Source organism: Heloderma suspectum, chromosome 4 (genome assembly GCF_057233095.1).
Source record: "Heloderma suspectum isolate Gila_16-S chromosome 4, 16-S_ref, whole genome shotgun sequence".
Taxonomy (NCBI): domain Eukaryota; kingdom Metazoa; phylum Chordata; class Lepidosauria; order Squamata; family Helodermatidae; genus Heloderma; species Heloderma suspectum.
In genome coordinates, this window is record NC_139461.1 from 244,334,851 (window position 1) to 244,361,130 (window position 26,280).

Here is a 26,280-nt window from a genome sequence, read left to right on the forward strand (position 1 = left end):
TATATATTTAAATTTTTAAGTCTAATGGTCTGAGGGTACATATTTTAGCCTTGCTGGTCTGGATCTGGTCAGTGCCTGGATGGGAGACTACCAGAAAACCACTTTTGAGTTACTTGACAGAAGAAAGGTGGGAAGAAAGGTATCTAAGTCTACTAAATAAAATAAATTTGTATGCTTTCAGTTTTATTCTGGAAAAAAAACTGTGCCTCAGGTACCAACCGTTTTGGCAAGCTTAAGGACAGTCACATTGGAATGTCAATAAGGAAATGGCCTCCGGTCCTGCAAAAGGTTCTTTGCACTGTCCCCCACATCTCTCCCTCTTTCTCTTTGATGCTCAAAGGGAACAGCTCCAGTTTCCTTCCATTATTTAAGGCATTGTGACATTACCCCTGGGAACCTATCCCTAAAGGTAATAGAGTGATTGAAACTTCAGTTCCTTTAACAAAGCAATGAATATCTGCTTTGTTCTAGATGCCAACTCCTACCCTTATGCAAATGGCAGAAGCTCCGTTCTGAATGACTCCAGATATCTGCATACACACAGACATGTTGTAAAGTAATGCACTTGGAACACTGGGGGAAACTGCCTTGTACAGAGACAGACCACTGATCCATTGAGCTTAATATTGTCTGCACTGACTGGCAGCAGCTCCTCTGGATTTCAGGCAGGGGCCTTTCCCCTTCCTACCTGGAGATGCCAGGAACTGAACCGGGGACCTCCTGCATATAAACCATGTGCTCTGCTGCTGAGCTACAGCCTTTTCCCGGTGGATCCTTACCACAAATATTACATGAATCAGGGAAAGAAAATGATTGCCAGAAGAAGGGGAGAGGGAAACTAGAGGGTGGGTCCATGGAACACTGACAGAGCACATGGGTTGCATGCTGACAGTCCCAGGTGCAATCCCTGCATCTCCAGTCAAAAGGAGCAGGTAATGGGAAAGAGACCCTGGGGAGCCACCACCAGTCAGAGTAGACAGCAACAGGCTAGATGGACATGTAGTCTGACCTGGTGTAAGGCAGCTTCCTATCTTTCTAGGGTGGCCTTTTGAGGGGAAATAAAGAGTTCCGCCAGCCACAGTGCTGGCTCCAGGTTTTTGAGAGCCCTTGGGCAAGACACCCTCAATGGGTCCCCTCCCTCAGGGAGTCTACCTTCTCACCACCTTCATCACCAGTCGCTATTGATCCACATCCTCTTTTTCATCATTGCTACCATTAGCTTGCTTGACAGGGAGCAAGCAAGCAGTGACATCTCCTCCTCCTTCTCCCCATCACTGTTGTCTGGGCCAGAGCAAGAGGCAGGTGAACAAGCAGGTTGCAATGGTGAGAAGCAACTCCAGGGGGCTCTTGTCAGTGGGACCCTGTTAGGGTGTGGGCCCTCAGCAGGTGCCCAACCACACCTACCCATGATATTGGAACTGCCAGCCAGTCAGCCCTGGTATTAAAAACACATTCTTGGGCTGAGCCCTGACATGGTGTAGCCCTGAGTGGGGGGAAGAATGGAGAACCTTGCTGGGAGGTAGGCAGAGAGGTTGGGGTGGGGAAGGGAGAAAAGGAGGCTCTTCTGTGAAGAGCAAAGTTATTAGAAATGGGAGTAGCAGGTTGGTGGTGGAAACAGGTGTGGATTTTTGTATAGGGCTGAGTTCTCCGATTGCATGCTATGCCAAAAAGAGAAATGTGTGAGAATCATGTCATATGCTTTATGAGCCTGCATCCTTAATTGTAAGCATGTAGAGTCAATAAGCTCACTACTTATAGTAGTGAGGTAAATACATTCTACACATGCTCAGAGACACTTTCCCTCACATATTTCAGGACTTGGTCCTTGTACCGAAAACAGGTTTTAGCCCTGCTGAGCCCTAGCACAAACTAAACCTTGGACCAGACACCATTTTCTCTGTGGTTTCAGCTAGAAAAAAACAACCCAGAAATCAGGGGGTGGGGGGACTGTTGAAATATAAGCAATACTTATTCTCTTACCAAATCCAAACTTACTTGAAAGAATCAGAGCCTGAAATTCCTTGTTTTTCCTGTTACCTCCCGGATCACTTTTTGCCTTTTGTATTGTATCTGTTAGGTTGCAAGCCTGCAGGCAGAGACTGTTATTTTTTGGACAGTGCCTAGAAAACTGTAAACACTTCAAGGACACAATCCTATGCATGTTTAGACAGAAAAAAGTTTTACAACTCCCAGCATTCCCCAGCGAGCATGCATAGGATTGCGCCCTAAGAAAACCGACCTATCCTATTGCTGTCTAGCCACTGACTAGTGGCCATAGGATTGCACCCTAAGTGAGTTTGACTTGAGATCAATGGGACAAATTTATTTAAGTCCCTTTGATTTCAATGAAAACTAAGGGAGCAATCCTATCTAGATAGGCGGCCGCCCCCAAACTCCGAGGCGACCACCTATCCAAAGCAGGGCAGGAGAAGCACGGAGGGGATCGTTCCCTCCTGCACTTCTCCTGCCCTGCTTTTTCGGCTAGACAGCTGTCTAGCCATGGGGCGACTGAGCAGGGAAGGAGGATGTGTTATACAGGCAGTTACAATCTCTCCACCCCGGAACGCCCTCAGCCACGTCCCTTTCCAGTCACTCTGCGCTCCTCTTGCGAGCACGGAGGACAGGGCTGTTCCATGCTGCCTCGGAGGCAGCGTGGAAGTGGGGGCAGGTCAGTTCCCAGTAAACAGCATATCCCATGGCCGTCTAGCCACTGTGTAGCGGCCACAGGATTGCTCCCTCCATGTATCTATCTAACAGTGTAAAAAGGTAAAGGTGTCCCCAGCCAGTCGTGTCCGACTCTAGGGTGCGGTGCTCATCTCCGTTTCTAAGCCGAAGAGCCAGCGCTGTCCGAAGATGCTTCCGTGGTCATGTGGCCAGCATGACTGAACACCGAGGTGCACGGAACGCTGTTACCTTTCCCGCCGAGGCGGTACCTATTTATCTACTTGCAATTTCTTGCTTTCGAGCTGCTAGGTTGGCAGGAGCTGGGACTGAAGACGGGAGCTCACTCCGTCACGCAGCACTCGGGTCTCGAACTGCTGACCTGCCGACCTTGCAGTCTGCAGTTCAGCATCTTAACCACTAAGCCACCGGGGGCCCCTATCTAACAGTGTAATCCTATGCAATAGGGCTTACTCTCTAGTAAGTGTGTTTAGGATTGCAACTCAGAAAATAAACATCCCTCTAATGTAATTAAATAATAGCAATAAATTTAGCTATTAAATTACACTTTATGATACTGGTATATTTTATTATTTCAGCATCGTAAACAGCAAGTGTCATAAGAACTGTAGATAAGCAAATTTTCCCATCCTTATTTATGCATTTATTTCTCATCCTAGTAAATAATATATCCTTGAAAATAATAGCATAACGAAAGTTTATGATTGTCGTAGAATTACTGCCTGAAAATTCATAATTTCTTATTCTGAACTTCCACTTTGAGCTTCATAAAAGGTTTGCTTGTATAGAAATCAGCATCTCAACATTTTTCACCTTTTATTTTATTCCTTGATTACGTGACTGTATTTTCAGGCATTCATCCATTTATTTTACTTCATGCAGAAGATGGAGGAATTAGTCCTATGCTTAGATACCATTCTGGGTGCACTAATATGCTTAGAGAAAAATTCTGCAGGGTCCTCAAAGAGAAGGTAGTAGGTATGAAAACGCTACCATCCACCACTTCTAGAATCTTGGCCTCTGAACAGATATGACATCACTAGTGGTTGTGTGTCAGTTATGATGGTGATGACAGGCAGTTTGTGGATAATTTTGGATAAATACTGACAAAATATCTGCCCAAATGAATCCCCTATAGCTTCTGCATTGTATTTATTTATTTACAATAGCTATATACTGTGCCACATCAAAGATTTCAGAGCGGTGAACAACAAGATAAAAGAATAAAACCCCATCATTAAAACAATTAAAACATTTTAAAAGAGCACATTGTTTGACACAGAATTTATCAAAATCGGAGAACTGGTATGCTTTTTGCAAAGTTGTGTTCATCATGGAATGGGCCAGCATTGCTATTAGCCTTAGCAGAGGAAAGCCCACACTGGTTCCAATGCAAACTTATTTTCTAAGGCTAACAGCAGTACAGGGTGGTGGTGGTGGTGGTGGTTTCACATCACACCTAATTTGGCCCTTGGTTACTCTTCTCTCTTTCCTCACCGCATAGATATTTCTACACCCACATCACTATTGCCCCATTTTCCTCCTTCAGTTTCTTTGTATGCTCTCAGTGCTGGCTCCAGGGTTTTGAGTGGCCTTGCCCAAGATATCCCCCTATATATGCCTGCCCAAGGACAGAGATCTATTGGAGGAGCCCTCCCCAGCATCCCATCAGTGGGAGACATACATTATGGTGGGACGTGGGAGAGGGCTTTTTCCACTGTGGCACCCTGGTTGTGGAATGCCCTCAGCTTGGGGGCCCAATTAGCGCAAACACTGGTTTCATTTAAGTGCCAAGTTAAAACATGGCTTTTTACCAAAGCCTTTTAGGGCTAATTGGATTCCCTGAGTTTGTACACTGTTTTAACTGTTTTATTGTTTTAGATTTTAAATTGGTATTAGCTAGCTTATTGATTTAATATGTTTTTAGCTATTTAAATTATTTATTGATTTACACTGTTTAAGGGCATAATCCTAACCAGATAGACAGCCGCCTCCTACCTCGGAGGCAACTGCCTATCCAAAGCAAGGCAGGAGAGGCACGCGGAGGGGATCATTCCCTCCGCACCTCTCCTGCCTTGCTATTTTTCGTTAGACAGCCCTTTTCGGCTGTCCAGCGGCAGCGGCGGGGGCTGACCAGGAGAGGAAGCTGCCATACAACACATAGGATGTGTTGTATGCGCTGCTCCGCTCTCCCTGCTCCGGAACGCCCCCCGGAATACCCCTTTGCAGTTGCTCCGCGTTCCTCTTCCAAGCACAGAGGATGGGGCTTCTCCGTGCTGCCTCTGAAGCAGCGTGGACGAGGGGGCAGTCGGTTTTCCGGGAACCGACCTCAGAGCATGGCCTCTGAGGTCGGTTCCTGGAAATGAGCATATCCCATGGCCCTCTAGACAGTGTCTAGTGGCCATAGGATTGCTCCCTAAATTTATTTTATCTGTACACTGCCCTGAGATCCTAATGATATAGGGTGGGATACAAATGTTTTAAATAAAATAAATAAATAAAATCTTCAATGGCCCACCTCCCTCAGCAAGTCTACTTTCTCACTGGCTTCGTCATCAGCTGCTATTGCTCCTCATCCTATTTCTCATCACTGCTACTGCTTGCTGGCTTGGCATCTACTGCTCCTCCTTTTCACCACCACTGTCATCTGGGACAGAGCAAGAGGCAGAAGAATAAGTAGGTTGCAATGGTGAGGAGGAACTCCATGGGGTTCTCATCAGTGAGCCCCTACTGTGGTGTGAGGCCCTTGACAGGTGCCCAAGCATGCCTACCTTCTGTATGTTCTGCATCTGCCCCTTCCTTCTGATCTCTCCTCTTCTCCCATGAGCTCAAAAACATCACATATGTCATCCATTCATCCAGCAGTTTATCCACTGAGGTTCTTAGTATCCACATAGGACACAGCAGTAAACCCAGCTTTACAACTCGGTATAAATAAGGATCTGTAGCCAATCCTGGCTCTCTGCTGTGACATGCATTTTGAAGTACATTTGTCTCATTCACACATTACGTTTTTAGGTGTACACCTAAAGTGTCGTTTTTTTGATTGTACGTCTAAAAATGTAATGTGTCAACTGGACATGAGAAACTCTCAGAAGCAGGTGCTAAGCATGCCTGGCTTGTTACAAAAGGCTGGGAAAAATGGCCAACCCCAGCACATGCCTCTGAATCCAGGGAACGGAAAAATAATGCAAAACATAATGCAGGCATTCTCCTACCCCCACTGTTGATGGGCTTGCATGGGACACAGATCTTCACACAAAGGTAGGAATGGGCCACAATCAATAGGGATTTGGTATTCCTCTGAGAGGGCACAAATAAGGAGAGGACTATAAATAGTAGCAGTGACAGATTTTACTTTCTTGGGCTCCAAGATCACCGCAGACGGTGACTGTAGCCATGAAATTAAAAGACGCTTGCTCCTTGGGAGGAAAGCTATGGCCAACCTAGACAGCATAGTAAGAAGCAGAGACATCACCTTGCCGACAAAGGTCCGTCTAATCAAAGCTATGGTTTTCCCAGTAGTAATGTATGGCTGTGAGAGCTGGACTATAAGGAAGGCTGAGCGCCGAAGAATCGATGCTTTCGAACTGTGGTGCTGGAGAAGACTCTTACGAGTCCCCTGGACTGCAAGGAGGTCAAATCAGTCCATCCTAAAGGAAATCAACCCTGAGTGCTCATTGGAAGGACAGATACTGAAGCTGAAGCTCCAATATTTTGGCCACCTAATGCGAAGAGAAAACTCCCTGGAAAAGACCCTGATGCTGGGAAAGACTGAAGGCAAAAGGAGAAGGGGACGGCAGAGGATGAGATGGCTAGATAGCATCACGGATGCAATGAATATGAACTTGAGCACGCTCCGGGAGAGAGCGCAGGACAGGAAGGCCTGGCGTGCTATGGTCCATGGGGTCACGAAGAGTCGGACACGACTGAACGACTGAACAACAACAACAAATAAATAGTCTGCAAGCCTTAGGTTGTGTATGCCTAAAGCAGGGGCGGATGTAGCAGAGAGCAAACTAGGAAGCTCTGCCCTACTTGCCCAGCCCTGGATACTGCAAGAGTTCTAGCACCACCATTCCTGGGCTATCACTGTTGGCCAGCATAAAATGGCTAGATCCAATTTGCCCAGTTTTAGTAATTCATGAATCAGAGCCTTAATTCTAAAACATTCTACCCCTTGTTAGATTTCTGATACAATAATAACACATGTGAAAAACACAGATTTGTCTACAACAACCATTCTGCACGGCTCAGCTTCTGTAGAAAAATAGCTGGTCACCTGGAACTGACTTCTCTTAACTTCCAGCTGCTAAAATTACATTAAAAGAGACTAAATAATGCATTAAATACTTTCACAATGTTATTTTTCCATGGAAACAATTGCTGCTGTTGCCACCCAGATGCTATAACATGGAAAACATAGAAAAGAGGTGTGCTCATAAGATCACCCTAAAGGATAGGTGTGTTCTTGTAACGCACGGTTCTTTAAAAGATCTAGGCTCTTTGGTATTTTCACACCATGAAGGTTACAATCTTAAGTACACTGACTTACCTGGAAGTAAGCCATATTTAAATATATGCTTATGAGTACACCTGCGTAGTCTTGCGATGTAAATATGACAGCCCTATCCATTTTTACTCAGAAGCACTCCCACTGATTTCAGTAAGACCTATTGTTGCATATGTGACCTTACATGGAAGCAAATCCCATTCAACTATTTGAGACTTACACATGCATAGGATCAGATTGTTGTATGTGTGCTTAAACTTACAACCTTGCAGCCAAGTCCTAATCATGATTACACAAAATTAATTCTCATTAAGTTCAGTGGCATTTACTTCCTAGTGCATTTGTTTAAGATTGCAGTCCTGGAATTGGAAGGGGAAAATGTATAATTATCACTAGCCTTCTCCAAGCCAACATATCCTATACACAGAGCATATCCGGAATGCATTTCTCTTGTATTTTCCTGAAAATGTGGCATCTTTATAAACATTTGAAGGCTGCAAACCTATTCACACCTACTTGTGAGTTAGTCTCATTGGATTCAGTGGAAATTCTTTCAAATAAACTACATTAAAGCTATGTTCAGACTCACATATAAAGGGCTTGATCCAGACAAAGTTAAGCACTCCTAACACTTAGTATGTTCAATAAGAGAGGGCTAAGCTTTATTCTCCAACTGAAACTGATAGAAATTAAAAGATCTTAACTTTGACTGGACGTTGTCCAATGAATTTAAATAAAAATGGCATCGTTACTGAGATTGACTTCTTTAAAAAAAACTGCTGTTAAATATTGCTTATCATCACACCTCAAAATGCATCTTATGCTAGTGACCATGCAGCACAGTAACAAAACCAGATAGACTTTCCTCTCTCTTATAAGTATTCATTGAATCATAGAATAGTAGGGTTGGAAGGGGCCTACAAGGTCATCGAGTCCAACCCCCTGCTCAATGCAGGAATCCAAGTCAGAGCATCCCTGACAGATGGCTGTCCAGCCTCGTCTTGAACACCTCCAGTGTGGGAGAGCCCACCACCTCCCTAGGTCATTGGTTCCATTGTCGTATTGCTCTAACAGTCAGGATATTTTTCCTGATGTTCAGCCGGAATCTGGCTTCCTGTAACTTGAGCCCATTATTCCCTGTCCTGCACTCTGGGATGACCAAGAAGAGATCCTGACCTTCCTCTCTGTGACAACATTTCAAGTACTTGAAGAGCGCTATCATATCTCCCCTCAGTCTTCTCTTCTCAAGGCTAAACATGCCCAGTTCTTTCAGTCTCTCTTCACAGGGCTTTGTTTCCAGTCCTCTGATCATCTTTGTTGCCCTCCTCTGAACCCTCTCCAGTTTGTCTGCATCCTTCTTCAAGTGTGGTGCCCAGAACTGGACACAGTACTCCAGATGAGGCCTAACCAGTGCTGAGTAGAGGGGAACTAGTACTTCCCGGGGTTTGGAAGCGATGCTTCTATTAATGCAGCCCAAAAGAGCATTTGCCTTTTTTGCAGCCACATCACATTGTTGGCTCATATTCAGCTTGTGATCGACAACAATTCCAAGTATTATGCTTTTATGAAACAAGATTTTGGCCATTACAAATTTGCTGTCTAAGGCTGCAAAGATAAACACATGCACTAGAGTGTAAATCCCTGAGAACTTTGTGGGCCAAAACAGACATTATGTTAAAAGATTAACTAGTAGCTATGTTGTACTTTCATTTTTACTCTAGAGTAGGCAGAGGGGGAGGCTAATCTGGATTGGTACCTAACCCAGGGGTAGGAGGACTTTAACCCTTCTCCCCACACACATCCACACTATGGGCCTGATGCAGATCATGGGACCCATATCTGCATTTTCTATTGTAAAATATTGATCCATTAAAAATATATTGTTTTCTTTAGAGTAAACCTGCTTCAAGTCACACTGCCCACTATTCCTTGGCAGACACAGGGTGAGATTTGTTACTAGTCCCCAATTCCTTATTTGAAACAGAGCTGCATCTGCAGACTGAATAAGGAGCCAACGTTTATATGTCCCTGTATCCCCAAATACCTTTTGGGCTACCCCATATACATATTTCTATGACCAGGAGATTGCACCCCTCAAGATGAACGTTTTCTCCAGTCAAGTGTTGTTTTTTCACAGTTTACTTTAATAATGTAACAACCCCGGGCCAAATAAAGACCAGGGATTTCATTTACCCCAAAATAAGCTTTGGGCCACCCCAAATAATACACCCAGACTGTCCCATATGATACATCATAGTGTTGCATATGGCCCGGCCCTTCATTTTAGTGCAAGACACTGTGAAGCATAATGATCCATTACCAATAATACCCAATATATGTACAATGAATGAGGAACTGGGACTGCATAGTACAAATTAAGCTTTGGGCCACCTCAAACATATGTCCAAACCTCATGAAATCATGTAACGGGAAGTAGTAACCCACCTCCACCTAGGGATATATGAATCAGCAAAACTGAACTTCAATGAGATTCTCCAAATTCCACCTCAAAACTCGTTCTGACTTGTATCTATCAGATCCCATGCTTTTTTCTTTTTTTCCACAATGCAAAGCATGTATATTTTCTTGCACAGTTTTCCAACTGTACGCATCAATTGTGCACATTTTTGAAATACATTTTTTCTCTCTTTGATTAAAGCACATTTGTGGGAATTTTTCAGATGTACACATTTTTTCATGCTCATTTTTCAAATGTGCACATTTTTCAGACACACTTGTTGTTCCACAAACCGCATTGCAAGCTTAGAAATATACAGGCTTTGACCAGATTACGTTTGAGTCCATGTTCAGTTCCAGGATGCATGGACTGAGTAAATTCTAGTCAAAAACGAGTTTCCCATGCACCCCCGCTTCAACCTCATAGACCCCTGCTTCAACCTTATTAGGTCCATACATTCCCAACTCACAGAAGTTTGGGTTTTCCCCTTCTTCTTTCTTATCAATGAAAGCTTCCCCTGTTTAAAAAAAAGTTTTGGAAACTATTCCCTTGTATCTCTTTCCCATCTTATGGACTATGGGGAAGCAGCAGCTGTTATAGTACTTCTGCCATTGTTTTCCTTTTGTTCTTTGCAGTTCGCCGCCGCCGCCACCTTTCTTTTCAACGTTTGCTTTAAACCGAGGCAGTCCTTTTAAATCACCCTTGCTGCTTTCTTTACATTTCCTCCACCCACAGGTGATGATGCAGTCCCCGAATAGCTCCGCCCCCTCCCCTTTACCCTCTCTCTCTCTCTCCCTCTCCCTCTCCCATTGGAAGGGCTAAGCTTCCCTTAGCCAGCCTGCCCTTATTTAATTTGGAGTGTGATTTTGCTATTTTTAGCTTCTGGATTCCTTCCAGTAAGACTTAGAGGAGGGGTTTTTTTCCCCCTCTTCATTTTTTTTTAATTCTGCAAATGATTTTGACCCAGCTTCCTTCCTCTTGGAACATTTTTTTAAATTTATATAAATAAGAGGGGGCCTGTCTGCTCTCTCTCCCTCTCTCTTGCTCTCTCTCTTTTTTTTCCACTCTGCCTTCTGCTTCAGATCTGCATTTGCAACCATCAGCAGCCAGGAGGGGGGTTTATTTTAATTTCATCACAACACACAAGGAAAAAACATACACAGATTCGCGAATAAGAGCAATTGTAAGTTTCCTATTTCTTACCAAAAAAAGAACAAAGTTTGCATTAATTTTATTAGCATTTGCAAAAAAAAAAAAATAGAAATACGTTTTGCAAAGTCATTTCCAATTTGCAAAAAAAGAGGATTTTGTCTCTGCTCGGAATTTGCAATAGGAAGCAAATAAGGCATGCGGAATAACGCACCCTCCTGCCTTTTATTCTCGTCGTGCTTTGCAAGTGGAGGAGGGTGTGTGTGTGTGTGAGGGAGAGAGAGTGAGCGAGAGAGAGAAAAAGAGAGGGTGGGGGATTCTTGGCAAAGCTCGCTGGGTTGGTGAAGGCGAAGTGGCCTGGTGATTTGTAGATGGCGGGGGTGTGGGGTGATTCTGCCAGGCACTTCTCCATTAATGTTAAATTCCAGGGCACATGATCCGGGTTTCTTCGGGGTGGGGGATGGCTTGACGAGCGTATTTCTGCAGCAGGTCTCGGATCCAGTGGCCGGGATTCCTCCCTCTTCTTGCCCCGTCGCCCCCGTATTGGAAGAGAGGGGGTGAAGGTCGGATTTGCCCTGCCTGAAAGGCTGTGATCGGCTCTGCGCTGCCTCTTGCAACTTGCTCATGTCTGCGGGGCTCCGGGAACGCCGCTGCTGCGGCGGCTGGTGTTTCAGGTTGCCCTGCCCCCCTTCCCTGCTCTCTTTCTCGAGGTCCTTCCAAATACACGCACGCCGGGGTTGTTTCATTTTCAAATCGCGCGACATTACTTTCTTCCACTTATTAAATTTTTGGGGGCATTATATTTCTTCCAATAGACATGCAGATCTGGAAGTTTTTGTGTGTGTGTGCAAATAGCAGGTAGTGCATTGGGCTTACTAGAAACACCCCCTTCCGCTCTTTTAAAGGGGAAGATCTCGCAACATTCATTTCCCTTTAAAGAGACTCGGCATCATACTCAGGGCTATAATTTTGCAGGTGTTAAAAAAAGACTGGTAGGTTTGGATGCCCGTTCGGTTTGATGTATTTGCATTGCTTTCTCTCAAGGCGTTGTAAAACCTCTTCTGTCTTTTCTGGCATGTATTTTTGAGCAACGGTTTTGCTATTGTTGGGGTTCCACGCTTCTTCTGCCCGTGAAATGTGGCGTGTGATTTCAATGAGGTAGCACCCATTCTCGCGGCTGTTGCTTTTTCTTTTTCAGTTGCAGGGCTCTTCTTAGGTCTTGGCACAGGATCTGCCTCAGTCGGTGCGTTACTCCGTTTGGAAATACTTGGGGAACTGAAATTTTTTAAATGCATTCAGGCGGTGTGGCTGGCCGGCTTAATACTGGTGCTTGGCTAACTCGTCGTAGTTCAAGTGGGGTTAAACCGGGGCGCGGGGGGGGGGCAGTCGTAGAGAGAAAAGCCCGACATTGCATCCAACGCTTGAGAGGGATCTTATGGGTGTGTCCCTCAACTACTTTACTTTGTTTTTAGGTGGGTTTGACTTCAGCGACCAGCAAGCAAATGGAGGGGGTGGCATAACTCCCCAAGCTCAACGCCCCCCCCCCCCGAAAGCTTACTGCTAACTAAAAATTATTTGGTCGTTACTTCCTCTTGAGGAGGGGGACCACACTTTCACTATGTAATCATGGCCTCCGGGGTTGAATTGATGTACCCTGCAGACAGAGCTCTTAAAAAATCTTGGGGTATTAGCCTTCCTGTGTGGCCCGCACCCCACTCCCTTATCGCTGCTTTTATTGTGCTAGTTTTAAGCTGGGTGGGCTGCCTTTAACAGCCCATCTTCTGGGGCTTCAAACAATCCCCTTGGAATGCGTCCATTAATGGGTCTCCATAGCCAATCCTGTTCTCAATCAAACAGGCTCTTCAAGTTCTTGGTTTTGTATGTGTATGTATTTTCTCCCAGCATATTGTAAGAAACTGATCCATCTCCTGGGAGCTGCCACGGGGACACCACTCTCTTTGGAATCAGGCCAGCCATTTTGGGTTTGAAGCACTCTCGACTTAAGCAACCATTTGTCATTCAAAATTTATTTTGTTATTAATCAGATAGAAGCGCAGGAGTTATGGCGCAAGTGAAGTGTTAGCACATCCAGGGGGCGTGGGAACCTGGGAGAGGACTCAGCAAGTTTCTGTGTTGCAAGGAACAACAGAGGACTGTTGTTCCATAGGGTGCCGAGCTGTGGCTGCTGGCATTTAATTTCTGTGAGAGCAAGAGAGGACAACCTTTTTGCACCTAAGATTGCATGCAGTGATGAGTGGTGGATCAGGAGCTATGCACTCACATGCACAGCCTTCCCCCTCACCTGAGGAGCTATGCACACACATGCACGCGCGCGCTTCTTCCCACACAGAAGCATTCACACACTCTTACTCTACTACCACCACCAACACCCATCTCAGCTTGCAAGGATGGGGAGGTTTAAACCTCCACTTCCGGAATGCTAAAATACTTTTCAAAGTGTGGATCCTGGTTTTAAAGGGTGCCCTTGCTGTGGTGTCTCCCTGCATGCCTTCCTTCCCCTCGCAGTTGGTTCCATCCAGCCTGTCAAACAGCTATTTGACAGGCTGGGAGAAGATCAATCTACAGTGGGGAGGAAGGCGCACAGGGATGATTCACCTCCGCACTTTCCTCTCCCTCAGCAGAGAATTCAGCAGCAGGAAGCAATTTGGGTACCTGACTGGGCCACCTGGAAGACCTGCAAGGGCCACATGTGGCCCGCACACTGTCTGTACATGCTGTGGAGCACTGAGGTGGCTCTCTAGCCTCCAGGGATGCTGAAATTCAAGAATAAGAATATGAATTGACCTGGCCATAGCACTGTCTGTTTTTTTGAAAGGGGCAAATTCATAAAAGAAGTAAGCGGGAGCCTTGTTGACAGCAGTCCATTTAAGGGCAAAGGTTTGGTAGGTACATGACTTCTATGTGATCCCAAAGATACCTCTCTTAGTGGTATGACTTCAGTAAAACTTTTGGGAACTGCTACTGTAAGACACAAACTTAAGAGCTGCTCTCCATTAGTTATACTTGTAACAAGTCTTATTCAGCCAGTTGATCTTCTATACCTCATGGATGATTTCAGTGGTCAAGGTGAACATAAGAAGAGCCATGCTGGATCAGAATAAGGGCCCATCTAGTCCAGCATTCTGTTCACACAGTGGCCAACCATCTGTCGACTGGAAACCCAGAAGCAGGGCATGAGCACAACAGTACCTTCCTACCCATGTTCCCCAGCAGCTGGTGGGCATAGGCTCATTGCCTCTGGTATTGGGGGTAGTATATAGCCATCAGGACTAGTAGCCATTGATAGCTTTTTCCTCCAGGAATTTGTCCAAACCCCTTTTAAAGCCATTCAAATTTGTGGCCATCACCTGTGGTAGCGAATTCCATAGTTTAACTATGGAACTCTGTGTGAAGAAGTACTTTTATCTCTCCTGAATCCCCCACCAGGTGCTATAATACCAAAGTGTCAGTCCTTCTATGGCAGAGTAGGTAACCTGTGGCCCTCTGGATGTTGTTAGATGAGACCTCCCATCATCTCTGACCATTGGCTATGATGATGGGAATTGGGAGTCAAAAATCTGGAGGGCCACAGGTCCCCCCCTCCTCATTCTATGGTCCTACTTTAGGTAGATCATCAAGCTGCTTTTGAACATTCTGTTTTCTTGATCTTAAACACCCGTTTCTTTGACTGCTAGAGGAGGATCGCATATTTGTAGTGAGTTGACTAGGACGTCATGAACAGCATTTACAGCTTGGCTTAGTAACTAAGGCTTGAGCCTGTCATAACAGACGTTTGGAGTACAGTCCTCGGTATTTGTACTTTGTACCAGCTTATTTATAATTCATAGTATCACTGGAGTTGTATCTCTATCACAGTTGCGTGTACTGTGGACACACTATACACAAATCCATAGGTTATTTGCAAATTTCATCTGTCATCTGAGTTGTTAAGACTTGTACATATAGTTTGGTCATTTGGGGAAATTTGGCAAGTTAGCACGGGAGATGCAAGCTAGCACTGTGGTGGTTCCACAACTCTGGAACGCTCTCCCAATTGAAATTTGTCAGGCTCCCAACTTCACCAGAAATTGAAGATACTCTTGTTTCAGCAAGCTTTTAAAGTATAACATCTAGTTTATTGCTGCTGGGTTTTATGTATAATATTACCTTTGCTGCTGCTACATCTTTTGTTTTTCTTTTGCCTTTAAGGGTTGGTTGTATTGTATGTTCTTTTGTTATTCTAGAAACTGGTGATTAGTTCTACTTGTACTATCTTTATTGATTATATTAGATGGTTTTAGGATTATGCTGTATGCCACTCCGGATACTTTTACTAGAATGGGATATCAATAATAAATATTTTTCTAGTGGACAGATATTTTGGCTTTGTAAACTCTAGCCACATACAGAACTGGCAGATCTCCAGCCCATATGTCAGCCTTCCCCCAACATGGAATCCTACAGATGTTTTGGGCTATAGATCCCATCATCTCCATCCACCATCAGCCATGCTGACTGCGATGATGGGAGTTGTGGTCCAGCACATCTGACAGGCACCCAGTTGTGGAATGCTGACATATTCTCTGTAAATCTCCCACAAAGAGGTCCACAACAGACCAGAGCTATCCTCTTCTCAGACATCTTCACTATGGATTGCTTCTGAGCTCTTGTTAGTTCTCCTATTTTTCCCCCCGAGACTCTACTATTCAGAACACACGTAGAGGGTATAAGATGCCATCGCTACATCCTCCGGTTTTGGGGTAGTGTCTTCTTCTGGACTTAGAGAGAGGATCCAAAAGTAGAAAGGGAATCCTTGTGGGCAGCTGGTTGATGATCAGGGTTGAGTATTGCAGCAGAAAGAGACCATCTTTACCCAGCCTGTATCTGCAAGAGTTTCCCCACTGTGTGAAAGAACCAATTTTATGGAGCCCACAACATTCTGCACATTTCACAGCCCACCCCAACGTCACTGCCAGGCTTTCAGAAGAGAAAAAGATGCATTGATGCTTCCACAATGAGGTTTTTGGTGATGGTGGTTTTTTAATCTCAGACAAGCAGATATATTTATCTATGTTGAAACCCACAACGTATTTTCATATGAGAGTTTCTGAAAGAGAATACTTACAGTACAGCCCTAAACAAGTTTATTTAGAAACAAGTCCCACTGAGTTCAGTAGGATTCACTTCTTAGTAAGTGTGGTTAGGATTGCAGCCATAAAGCACCTTTTAAATATCTAAGCTTTTAAAGAATGTTTATATGAGTCTGTGGCTTAAAAAAAAATCCTGAGGATGTTTTTAAATGCATGAGTCACTTCCATAATTGAGCATGAGTCAATTTACATATTTGTAAAAAGACTAGGAGGTCTCTGTGTTCAAATTTCATGTGTCTGGCTAGGGTACATTTTTATTTTTAAACATTGTTCCTAGAAATACCTATATCCTGCAGGCTGCTGATTCCAAGTCCTAAAATTTACCGGTCCTGTAAAAGCCCATATGATGGGGGCAAATATTGATTTTTCTGCAGTATAACTTTAAGTTAGTAAAATAGACCTTCGTTAGCTTTTTAAATGTATAAGCTGCGAGTACAAATGGTTTCACTAACATCTCAACCTTAAGGAAATCAGAATCTTCTACCTGCATGCTGTACAATTAGAAATAAGGATACACATGTGAAAATTAGTCTTGCTTTGACTGCCGCAGGTGAAGTTGTTTCTGAATAGAAACCAAGGTTCACAACCCTATGAACCATATACCAAATCTTCACACATGGAGAGTCCCAAGGTGTCCATCTCATGTTGCCACTGGCATAGACTAAGCACAAGCGTAGGTATTTAGCCTAAGGAGGAGAGAACAGGGAGGTGGCTTGTATAAGGCATCTCATATTGTATGGCTTGGCTTCTTTGCATGTTTGTTGTAGTCACAGAGGTACACAACATAGTTTTTCTTTGGAATAGTTAAGTATTTGTGCTCCTTTGTGGCTGGATCTGGCTCAGACCTGGCCCAGCCCTCCTGTGCAACCACCATAAATCTCTGGCCTCTTACCATCACGTATCAGCAGTCCTAACTCTTAGTCATAACCCTCTCATTGGATTTGGGTTTCTTTTGTAATAGCAGGGACACCGCATAGGCTTTTCTGGTTGGAAGATGGAGGCTGCTCTTCCTTCCAAGTAGCAAGGAGAAAACTGATTTGTATGCTTATGTCTAGGTGAGCATGTCTGTACTCAAAATGTGCACAAATGCCGAGGACTTTTCTGTTTGATGGCCCGTAGACAAAATGTGTGTAAATCCCATTGTTCAGATGCTGCGCTCTACTTGCCCAGAAACCACCTGTGGCTCTTGGGATTGTTTGGTCAACCATGTACTAGATGCAGTGATGCCTTTCATCTAGAACTGGGGGCAGGGTGGTGCCCCTCCACTGGCATTGCATGTTCATGCAGTGGTATCTGTTTTGTGTGGGAGTTGGTGTGCAGTGGTTCCTGGTCTCAGGGGTCACTATGGCAACAGCTCTGCAAGTAGCCATTCTTTTTGTGGCCCTGTTTCTCCTTCCTGTTAGATCCTGTCAGCTGTCAAGACAGCAGATGTACATATCAGGAGGAAGTAGTATACTGCTGTGGTTCATGGGGAGAGTGCTTAAGAGCCAAATGACACAAACCATGTTTGGGTCTCCTGACATTTTTCATATTTTTATCATAAAGCTGAGATTTCAGTTGGAGCAGTGGTGCTGGGGGAGATGTGTTTAATCCTCTTCCCCTGCAACACCAACACCACACACTGTTTTAAATCTTTCCTCGCCAAAGCTTTTAGCTTTTGCAGCTGAAAAATAAAATACAGGTAATCTCAGGAGAACATCCTCTTCTTGTTCCTTCCAGGGCACAGTCTGTATGGCTTTTGCCCCACCCAGAGCAAAGTGCTGTTGTCATGGTGATAATAGCACAGTGGATGTATGGGTTCTGGCCTTCAAGAGGAAAAGCAGCCTAGGCTAACTCAGATTGCAGCCCTGAGTAGTACAGTACACCAAACTCCTGCTTTGACTGGCTCTAACAACTTTTGTAGAATTAACTTCATTTTTTTTCCTTACAGGAGGCCTTACACTTCCTGGAATATGTTTACTGCATTTATTTTTTATTCAAATGCAGCTTGTTCTATGTTAGTGTATAAATTCCTTTTGGAGCAGTTCACTTCCTATAGGCCTGTTCACACATAATCTCCATGTGTGGACTGAATGTATGGAGGGGGGTTGTGCTGGCTGCCCCCCCCCCTGCCACTGTGACTTCCCTGCATCAACAACGGCTTTACCACACGGCTGCACAGTTGAATGGTAAAATCCTCACTATTGCTAGGCAGGATAATGCAAGTACCCAAGCTGCCCCAGGATAGCTTGTACCCATTTAGATGGCCAAAGGGTGGTCTGGATTCATTGGTGTATAGCGCTGGGCTTATAGGACACCACTAGTTATCTGAATGCTGGTGTCTTACTAATAGTCCTTTGTGTGAGTGAGAGGTCACTTGTTCAGTAATTCTGAAGGATGCTTCTGGTGATAACTTCAGATGGGATCTCTGAGTAACGCAACTTTGGAGTGTCAGTTCCTCTTTTTTGTGACCTGTCACTGGTAGCGTCATGATAAAATAACTAGGACTGCTATGCTTAATTGAATAATTGGTTAACCAATCAATTTAGAAAGGTGTTCCAATTAGACTTTTAAAAAGAACCTATTAAGAAACATGCAATACAAGTACTCTTTTTATTATTAAAAAAAAGTGAGGGTGGCATGTTAGAAGCATTCCCCCTTCTCTCTTACACAGCAGGGAATCCCTCTTCCTATGATGCATTTTACCACAGGCACCATCTAAAACAAAGTGTGCTCTTTTTCCTTCAGGACTGTGTTTTAGGGCACAATCCTATGTATTGTGCCCTCATTGGATGGAAGCCTCCGATCTTGGAAGCTTTGGAGTATCCAGTGCTCCGCTGGACTGCTGCCAGCAGGGTGGGAGGAGCAATAGAGGTGAATTTTGCCTCTCCGTCCTTGATTTTTCTTCTAGATGGGTGTCTGGGCCCATCTAGTGGAGATCCACTGGTGGGGGCAGGGCTAGAACTGGAGAAACCATAGGATTCTTCGTAATCTCGCCTGTTGTCTGTCTTCCCCTCCCTACCCACCACAATGCCCCCTTTCAGGCTTCTCTGAGGTCCTCTGAGGCCGTTTTTTGACCTTCTAATGCAGCCAGTGTGGTTCTTCCACGGTGACTGAGAGGGGGCTGGGGAGAGGGATCGGATTCCGGAGTCCCCCTTCCAAGGTCATAGCAGTGTCTATGGCCTCGGCGGGGGGACTCCAAAGAATCCTGGCTTCCCAGGGACACTCTCCAGGGAACATAGGATTGCTCTTCCAGTCATATGTGAATTTAATGATTAAGTAATAACTCAGCTGATTAAAGCTCATGCCGAATCAACTAAGGTTTCCTTAAATCAGGGGCAGCCCTAAAAGTCACATTTGATGTTTAAGAAGAAACTTATAGTCTATTGGCACCAAGATAAAGCTGGAGTGAGTCTGATCACTTCTACTGAAAGCTGGTATCATTAGCACAGTAAAACATGTAGACTTCAATATACATCAGAAATGCACTATTGTCATGCTTGGCAATGTGACAGAGTAGCACAGCCAACTCTTCTAGTGACCATTATTCATGTTGTTCTGCATGTTGTACTTCAATGAGCTACATATTCTGAGCATTATGTGCACCAGCCTTATTACAGAGCAGGAGTGGGCAACTTAGAAAAAAAGTTAGAATCAAGGGCTGCATTCCCTCAGAAGAAATCTGATGGGGGACAGTGGGTGTGGCCAGTTCCCCATGCATCCATATTCATTCATTCATATATTCTCTCTCTCTCTCTCTCTCTCTCTCTCTCTAATCCACAAAGGGGGGCCCTTTGGGTGTCCTCTGACAGTGAATCTGGTTAGCTCTACCAATTAAAAGCACTAAACTCTCCCTGCCCTGGAGGGAAGCAAACCATCTCCACCAGTCAGGGACACCCTTTCAAAGCCAGAAGCAGCAGGCTGTTCTCTCCCTGCCCAGATGGGGAGAGCCCACCTCTGCTTATAAAGCCTGATGATCCTGAAGCTGCCGGTGTGGCAAAATACACTTTCAGCCCCTGTGGAGAACAGTGCCCCTAAGTTCTATATTATGGGAGTTGAAAAAGAAACTTACTTTAACTTTATTTTTATTTCTGTCGTTTAAAAGAAGGAAGATGAGTGAATCCAGTGCAAAATCGAGCCAAGCCCTGGCTGCCAAGCAAGACAAGGATGTCTCTGAGAAGAGAGGACGAGGGCGGCCCAGGAAACAGCCTCAGGTTTGTGGACCGCTTCCCTTCAAGTTGCTAGGGGAAGCTTTTGCAAGCAGTACTGTGATTATCGCCTCTCATTGGCTGTTGCTAGAAACAGCTGGGACATGGTAAAAGGGGAACACTATCATGGTGCAAGCAAAGTTGTTGTTGCAAGTCCACTGAGAAGAAGGGCAGTTCTGCCTGACGATGACTGCAACTCCATAGAGCAGTATTGAAGTAGATTCTGAATCTCTGGGAACCTTTCAGGGCTTTGCAAGCATCAGAATGCTATCATAGCTAGAGGGAGAGGGCAATAGCTCACCTGCTTTGCATACAGAAGGTCCCAGGTTCAATCCCTGGTATCTCCAGGTAGGGCTGGGAAAACTGCCTGAAATCCTGAAGAGCTGCTGCAAGTCCATGTCAACAATACTGAGCTAGATAGACCAGTGATCTGACTCAGTATAAGGCAGCTTCCTATGTTCCATCCCTGATGTATCCGGGAGACATCTCAGCCACAAAAGGAAATTTGGCCAACCTACAATTGATGTTGCTATCCTTGTGCCTTCCATGCCCCAGCATCTGGTTTTGCTCTAGGGTAGTAGCCCAGGGACAGTGGAGGTTCCTTGCAAAGATGGTTTCAGCTCTGGAGCCCCTCAAGGCCTTCAGTCAAGTTGTTACCTGTAATTTCATCCTAGGGAAAGGCCAGATCCTACCCACTGAAGGGGTTGCCCTTTCACAAGCCTTTTGGGGTCATCATTCCATGCTTTGATTTCATTTTCTTCTCCTCTTGGTTTTCCCTTCGCTTTGGTTTTCTCATGGGTATCATTGACAGGCTTCAGTGCTGTCTGTAGGTGTCCGGGAGAAAGTGTCCTGTACAACTTTGACACCTTACTTTTTGTGCTGAGCAGGGTCCTCTTCTTCCTCCTCTCTTAAACTGGCTATCTACCTGTATGATTACGACCCCTCCCACATCTATTGCTGTGTGTGGTAAAATAGAGTTCAATGAGGAAGAGGGAGATATGGCTGGGTAATGGCACTAACCTCCTCTCTGTTGCATGTTTGGGGGGGAAAGTTCATTCAGTTGGTTTGCTAAAGGTATGGATGCTGCTAGAGCTTATTTCCATTAGGCCAGGGGTGTCCAACCTTTTTGGGCCTATGGGCACATTTGACATTTTGAAAAAGTGTCCCAGGCACCACCGCAAATTACCATGGGGATATTTTAGGACTATCTTCTTCTCTGGATTCTCTCTTCCCCCACCCCAGCCGTTTTTTGGCAGGGGGTTTTGTCCCCACCTCTGTTAAAGTCAATGGAGCGACTTCAACAGAGGTGGGGGAAAAGAGTCCCCTGCCTCCAATGGGGAGGGAAGGGGAGGTCCACCCACCTCCAGGGACCCCGTTGTCCCAAGCATCTTTCATGGGACTGGTCTCCCCCCCCCCCCAACCTGCAAGGCATTTTTTGGAAGGACACCCTTTTCCCCATCTCTGTTAAAGTCAATGGAGCAATATCGCTTCATTAACTTTACTAGAGGGAGGGAAGGTGGCCTTACAGGCACACTGGGAGTCTTGGCAGGTGCCAATGTGTCCGTGGGCACTGTATTGGCAACCCCTGCATTAGGCCCTAACAATTAGGGCTTCTTTTAAGTGCATGCATGTGTGTGTAACTTAATGTACATATCTTGGGTCAATGTAAGAATTTGAAATATTTTTTATTGTACCTGCCAAGGACTTGAACATAGTTTTGACTTTGGCTGGCAATACTCTAACATTGAATTGATGTCTTCTAGATTCTTTTGTCCTTCTACTGCTTTTTCTCCATATTTGTGTGTGTATATTTCCTGATGAAGTGAAAAGAGAAACCTTTTTGTGGGTTCTTTCATCCAAGTCTTGGGGCTTACACTTCTGACCCCAATTAATAGTTACTCTGGGTCCTACATGAAGAAGTAAGATCAAAATCTGGTCTCCTTGGACATTTCTTTTAGCTGGTCTGAGGCAGCAGCTGCCACCCATCTCCTCTTCCTTCTGCCTGAACTGGCAGAGTGCAGCAAGTGCTCTGGAGAAAGAGGGGACAAGGCTGCTGGTATGACAGGAAATTAGAAACAGTAGCTGTGTGACACTTGACCTGACAGAAATTTATAATTTATAAAATATTTATTAATTTCTAGGTATGAAGACTCTGGGTTGTGCTTTTGTGTGTTTGGGGTGGGGGTAGGTTTCCAAAGTAACAAATGCCCCCGCTCATCTCTCAGAAAAAAGATCTTGGTTTAACAGGGCTTCTTCTTAACATCTCTGTTAAGCAGGTTTTCTCTTTCCAGCCTGTACTAGTTCCCCATTGAAAGACGTTCTACCCAAAATTTGATCATCACTTCCTGGTCTGTCAAAGCCTTTATCAAGATACGCATCCTTCTACTAATCCCTGCAACACGTAGTCTCTAAGTGGACCTTTGCTCTCCCCTTGCAGTGGGGTAGACTGGGTTTAATCTGTTCTGGGAACAGTACAAAACTCAAGAGTACATTGTTTTTATAGTTTTAAGGTTGTGTCTGCTGCATTGCAACACTGACTTTGGGCACTCTCCATGCAGAAAAAATATGTAGCCTGGACCACTTGAGGTATGGCTTGAGTGGTACATTTTCCAGCATTGTACTTCAAACATTATAGAATATTCTCCCTGCTTAAACAGAGATTGAAATGCAGGTATGAAATGAACACTCAAGGGGGGTGGGGTCATTTAATGGGATGAGCAAACACCAGAAATTACTCCGTAGTAATGTCATTGTGGATGTCATGCTTGTAAAGACGTCTTCCTTAGTGCAGTTTGATGGGATCCGTTTGGTGGGGGCATTTCTTTCACTGTGATTTCTGGGTGGGGAGCAGAAGGAGCATAACCTGCCCTGTCTTAGTCAAAGATGCACAGGTGTGTCTGCTCTTTTTTGCCCTTTAGCTGATTGTAATGCTCTTTCTCTGTAGCAAGAACCCACTGAGGCACCAGCACCCAAGAGACCACGTGGCAGACCAAAGGGGAGCAAAAACAAGGCCACTACAAAGGGAAGGGTAGGTATTCTGGGAGCTGGATGGCAAATTTCATATCCTCTCCAGCCACTCATACACTCTGTGTGTGTGTGTGTGTGTGTGTGTGTGTGTGTAAAGAAAATATGATTTCCCCAACTGGGAATGACTGTAAGACTGCATCTGGACATAAATCCCTTTCCCATGGAGGAGCATACCAGCCACAAGGAGAGTCAGAGCTTTAGGTTTTATTAGGACAGTCTCCTAATACCTTTTACTAGGCCCAAGTAACAATAGCAAAGGGGTGAGCTGTGGTTCTAATAAAAGGGTCATGACATGGTTCCTATTCTAAGTGTGTGTGTTTTTCATCAAGTGAGCCAGCAAGGCTTCTTGCTTTTTTTTGTGTCTCTCTTTTTCTTTTCTTTTTTAAAGTGTGGTTGTTTTCTAATCCTGCTCTGTTCATGCATTTGTACTGAAATTCAGTTCCTGGAGGATTTGGGGGCAAAACTAGATGTTGAAGAGGAAACATGGGGTCCCCAAGTCTGGTTTTCCATGGAACTCTAACATGAGGGCTTGGAGGATATTTTCCAGGCAAAATTAGGAGTTGGGGGTACTTACTCTTTTACCAAAGCTAGCCATTGATTCTCCTCTACAGTCTCCCCCTCCCAGGTTGTTTTAAACCACCTGGGGGTGGGAGAGCATTTGAAGAGCAGAATGGGTTGACCCAGGAGGGGCTGAGTATCCCTCCCTTAATCATCCAGTCCTTCCTTATAAAGGATATCCCCTCACCACCCACCCCATTGACGTTCTCTGTTATCTCGGCAAACAGAGGGGCTGGAGACCACACATTTGCTGAGATAACATCTAATTTGGTCCTGTGTCAGTCTTGGAAACTTTTTATTTTTTCAAAAGATGCTTGACTTGTGTTAGTATTCTGTTTTAAATATTTTGAGCTTGAGAGGAGAAGAGGAGGAATACAGAAGTCCCACAGGCATCCAAATCTAAGCTTTTTTGTGCAGAAGCTATTTGAATTAGCTGGACAGCTGGTGAATTTGCTTTTTGTATGTGTCCTGGCAGCTGGAGTTTGTATGGCTGTAAAGGAGCAGAAAGGGATATGCCCCAGTCACTCATGCCGGGGGAAGATAAGGAATTCTTTGGGGAAATGGAGTGCTGTGGATGGCTTTCCCGGCCCCTCCCATACTTTGGGGCCCTTGAACTCCTGGCCCCTTCAGTTTCTAGTGGCTTATCCAGCACCTGGTCATACCATTCTCCATGCTGGTGGAGAGTAAAGCCTTCCATGTCATTGGGTGCAATGTGGCTGAAACTGGGTGAGAGTTGGGAAAACAGCGAGTAAATAAATGACCCCACATTTGGTGACTTAGCAGCTGTGTGCGTATGAAATCGAAAAGACTAAACCAGTTCACAAAGGGCATATTCTTCCTTTCCCCCACCCCCCCAGTAGATACTGAGAAGGATCTTTAAGTGTCCCAGCTGCTTTAGAGAAGCAGATGCCTGGTCCTGAATTGGCGGCCAAGCTGCAGAGGTTATTTCAGTGGACACCTCGGCTTAGCCCAAGCCTTTTGCCATCTGTTCAAATTATAAAATGCAAAGAAAAGGGATGCTGCCTTCTCCAGCAAGTTCTGGAGACAGTTGCTTCTGCCTGTTGTGCACCTGGCTCCCTGCAGCTGCTGTGTTCTCCTCCTCTTCCTCTTGGGCTTTGTAATGGGGACTTTTTATAGTTGGTTGGCTCAGTTGAAATCTTCAATTAGGAGATGGGGACCTAAGTTTTGCTGTCTGCTTTGGAGTGACTTGATACAGAGACTTTTCTGTGACTTGGAAAAATTATCAGGTACACTCACATTGCATCACCTGTGACATCTACTTCTCACCGTTGGATAACTGATGCCTTCCTGCCTGCAATCCACTTCCAGCACAAAAGCATTTGGTATTGTCACTCTAACAGTTGCCTGCGGCTCCTTGCGAGAATACCTGCATCGGTCCTTCCTCCAGACCTCTTGTAGACTGTTCCTTGAGCCATTGGGGCCCAGAATAGTTATTGCAGAGGTTGAAGCAAACTTACTGCACCAGGCTGTCCCGATGGTCTCACTTTAGCACTTGTTCAGACAGCTTCCCCTACTGCTGGTTTCTTGGTGTCACTAAACCAGAGCAGGAGGAAGGTGCCATGAAAATAATGTACCCACAAGGTCTTTCAGAAACTCTCTTCTACACTCTTGTCACCCATACTGATCCTGCTAATTACTCATCTGCTCTTCAGAGGTGTTCGAGATTTGAGGGTTTTGGTGTGCTGAATTGTGATGCCTGACCCTCAAATAGCCCTCTGCTTTGAATCATACAGCCCGAGCTTGCCCCACTGCCTTTAAAGCAGAGTAACAGTATTGGGTTACTTATAGGGTACGAATGCTTTGGGATGCTCTAGCTGGAAGCTGGGACCCAGCAGGGTTCCAGCTGTCGGAATGTCAGTCTGTGATCATAGAAGCCAAACCTTGGTCCTCTTCATTGCTCCCTCTTTAAAAGGTATAAGCACCAGCGAAGATGTTCGGGGGGGAAAGTTCCAAGAATGGGGTGTGTGTGTGTGTGTGTGTTGTGTTTGGTTTCAAACCTGTTTTGAAAATACGCGACTCATATCCTGCATACTTCCCTGAGTCATGGGGTTGGAGCCCAGATGGCTCCTGTTGAAAATTGTTGTGATGGGGAGGGATGACAAGGGAGGGACTTGTGGCACTGGCCCCATAAGGCAAGAGGAAAGGCCAATTGAAAGAGACATTACTGCCAACTCCAAGCATTCAAAGCACGTGAGTCACATCCTCAGATTGCGAGGTTAACTTAAAATTCATGAGATTTTATATGTTTGTAATACTTTTGCATACACTTGAGGAGTTCTGTTAGTTTTGTTGTTCTTGGCAGCTGTGATTACATTGTGTGTGGGTGCGTGTGTGCGCATGCGCGCACACAAAACACACACACGGTGAGATTCCCCATTCATATACCCTACAGCATAGCTTAAGCCTGTGTCTGCACCAGAGTTGCTTTGTTTCACTTTCATTATTTCTCCCCTTTGTCCTTTGTGCTGCTAGTTCGATGTTTGAGAGAGAGAGAGAGAGAGAGAGAGAGATTTTAAAAACACAGATCAGGACAGC

The 26,280-nt window shown here is 45.0% G+C and overlaps 1 protein-coding gene across 9 annotated transcripts in view; it reads left to right on the top strand.

Annotated features, from left to right (window-relative positions):
* Window positions 1–10,461: 10,461 nt before the first annotated feature.
* Window positions 10,462–26,280, top strand: part of HMGA1 (high mobility group AT-hook 1) — a 29,807-nt gene continuing 13,988 nt past the window's right edge. Inside the window, exons 1-4 of one of the 9 annotated variants that reach the window (XM_084853010.1) lie at window positions 11,253–11,476; window positions 18,680–18,805; window positions 20,037–20,145; window positions 23,084–23,167. In XM_084853010.1, the coding sequence (XP_084709136.1) occupies window positions 20,044–20,145; window positions 23,084–23,167 (186 nt within the window). In that variant the 5' untranslated portion in view covers window positions 11,253–11,476; window positions 18,680–18,805; window positions 20,037–20,043. Of the gene's footprint in view, window positions 10,837–11,151; window positions 11,477–11,730; window positions 11,795–11,893; window positions 12,046–12,183; window positions 12,275–18,679; window positions 18,806–20,036; window positions 20,146–23,083; window positions 23,168–26,280 lie in introns of those variants that run through there. The other 8 variants (XM_084853008.1, XM_084853015.1, XM_084853006.1 and 5 more) reach the window with 8 other exon arrangements.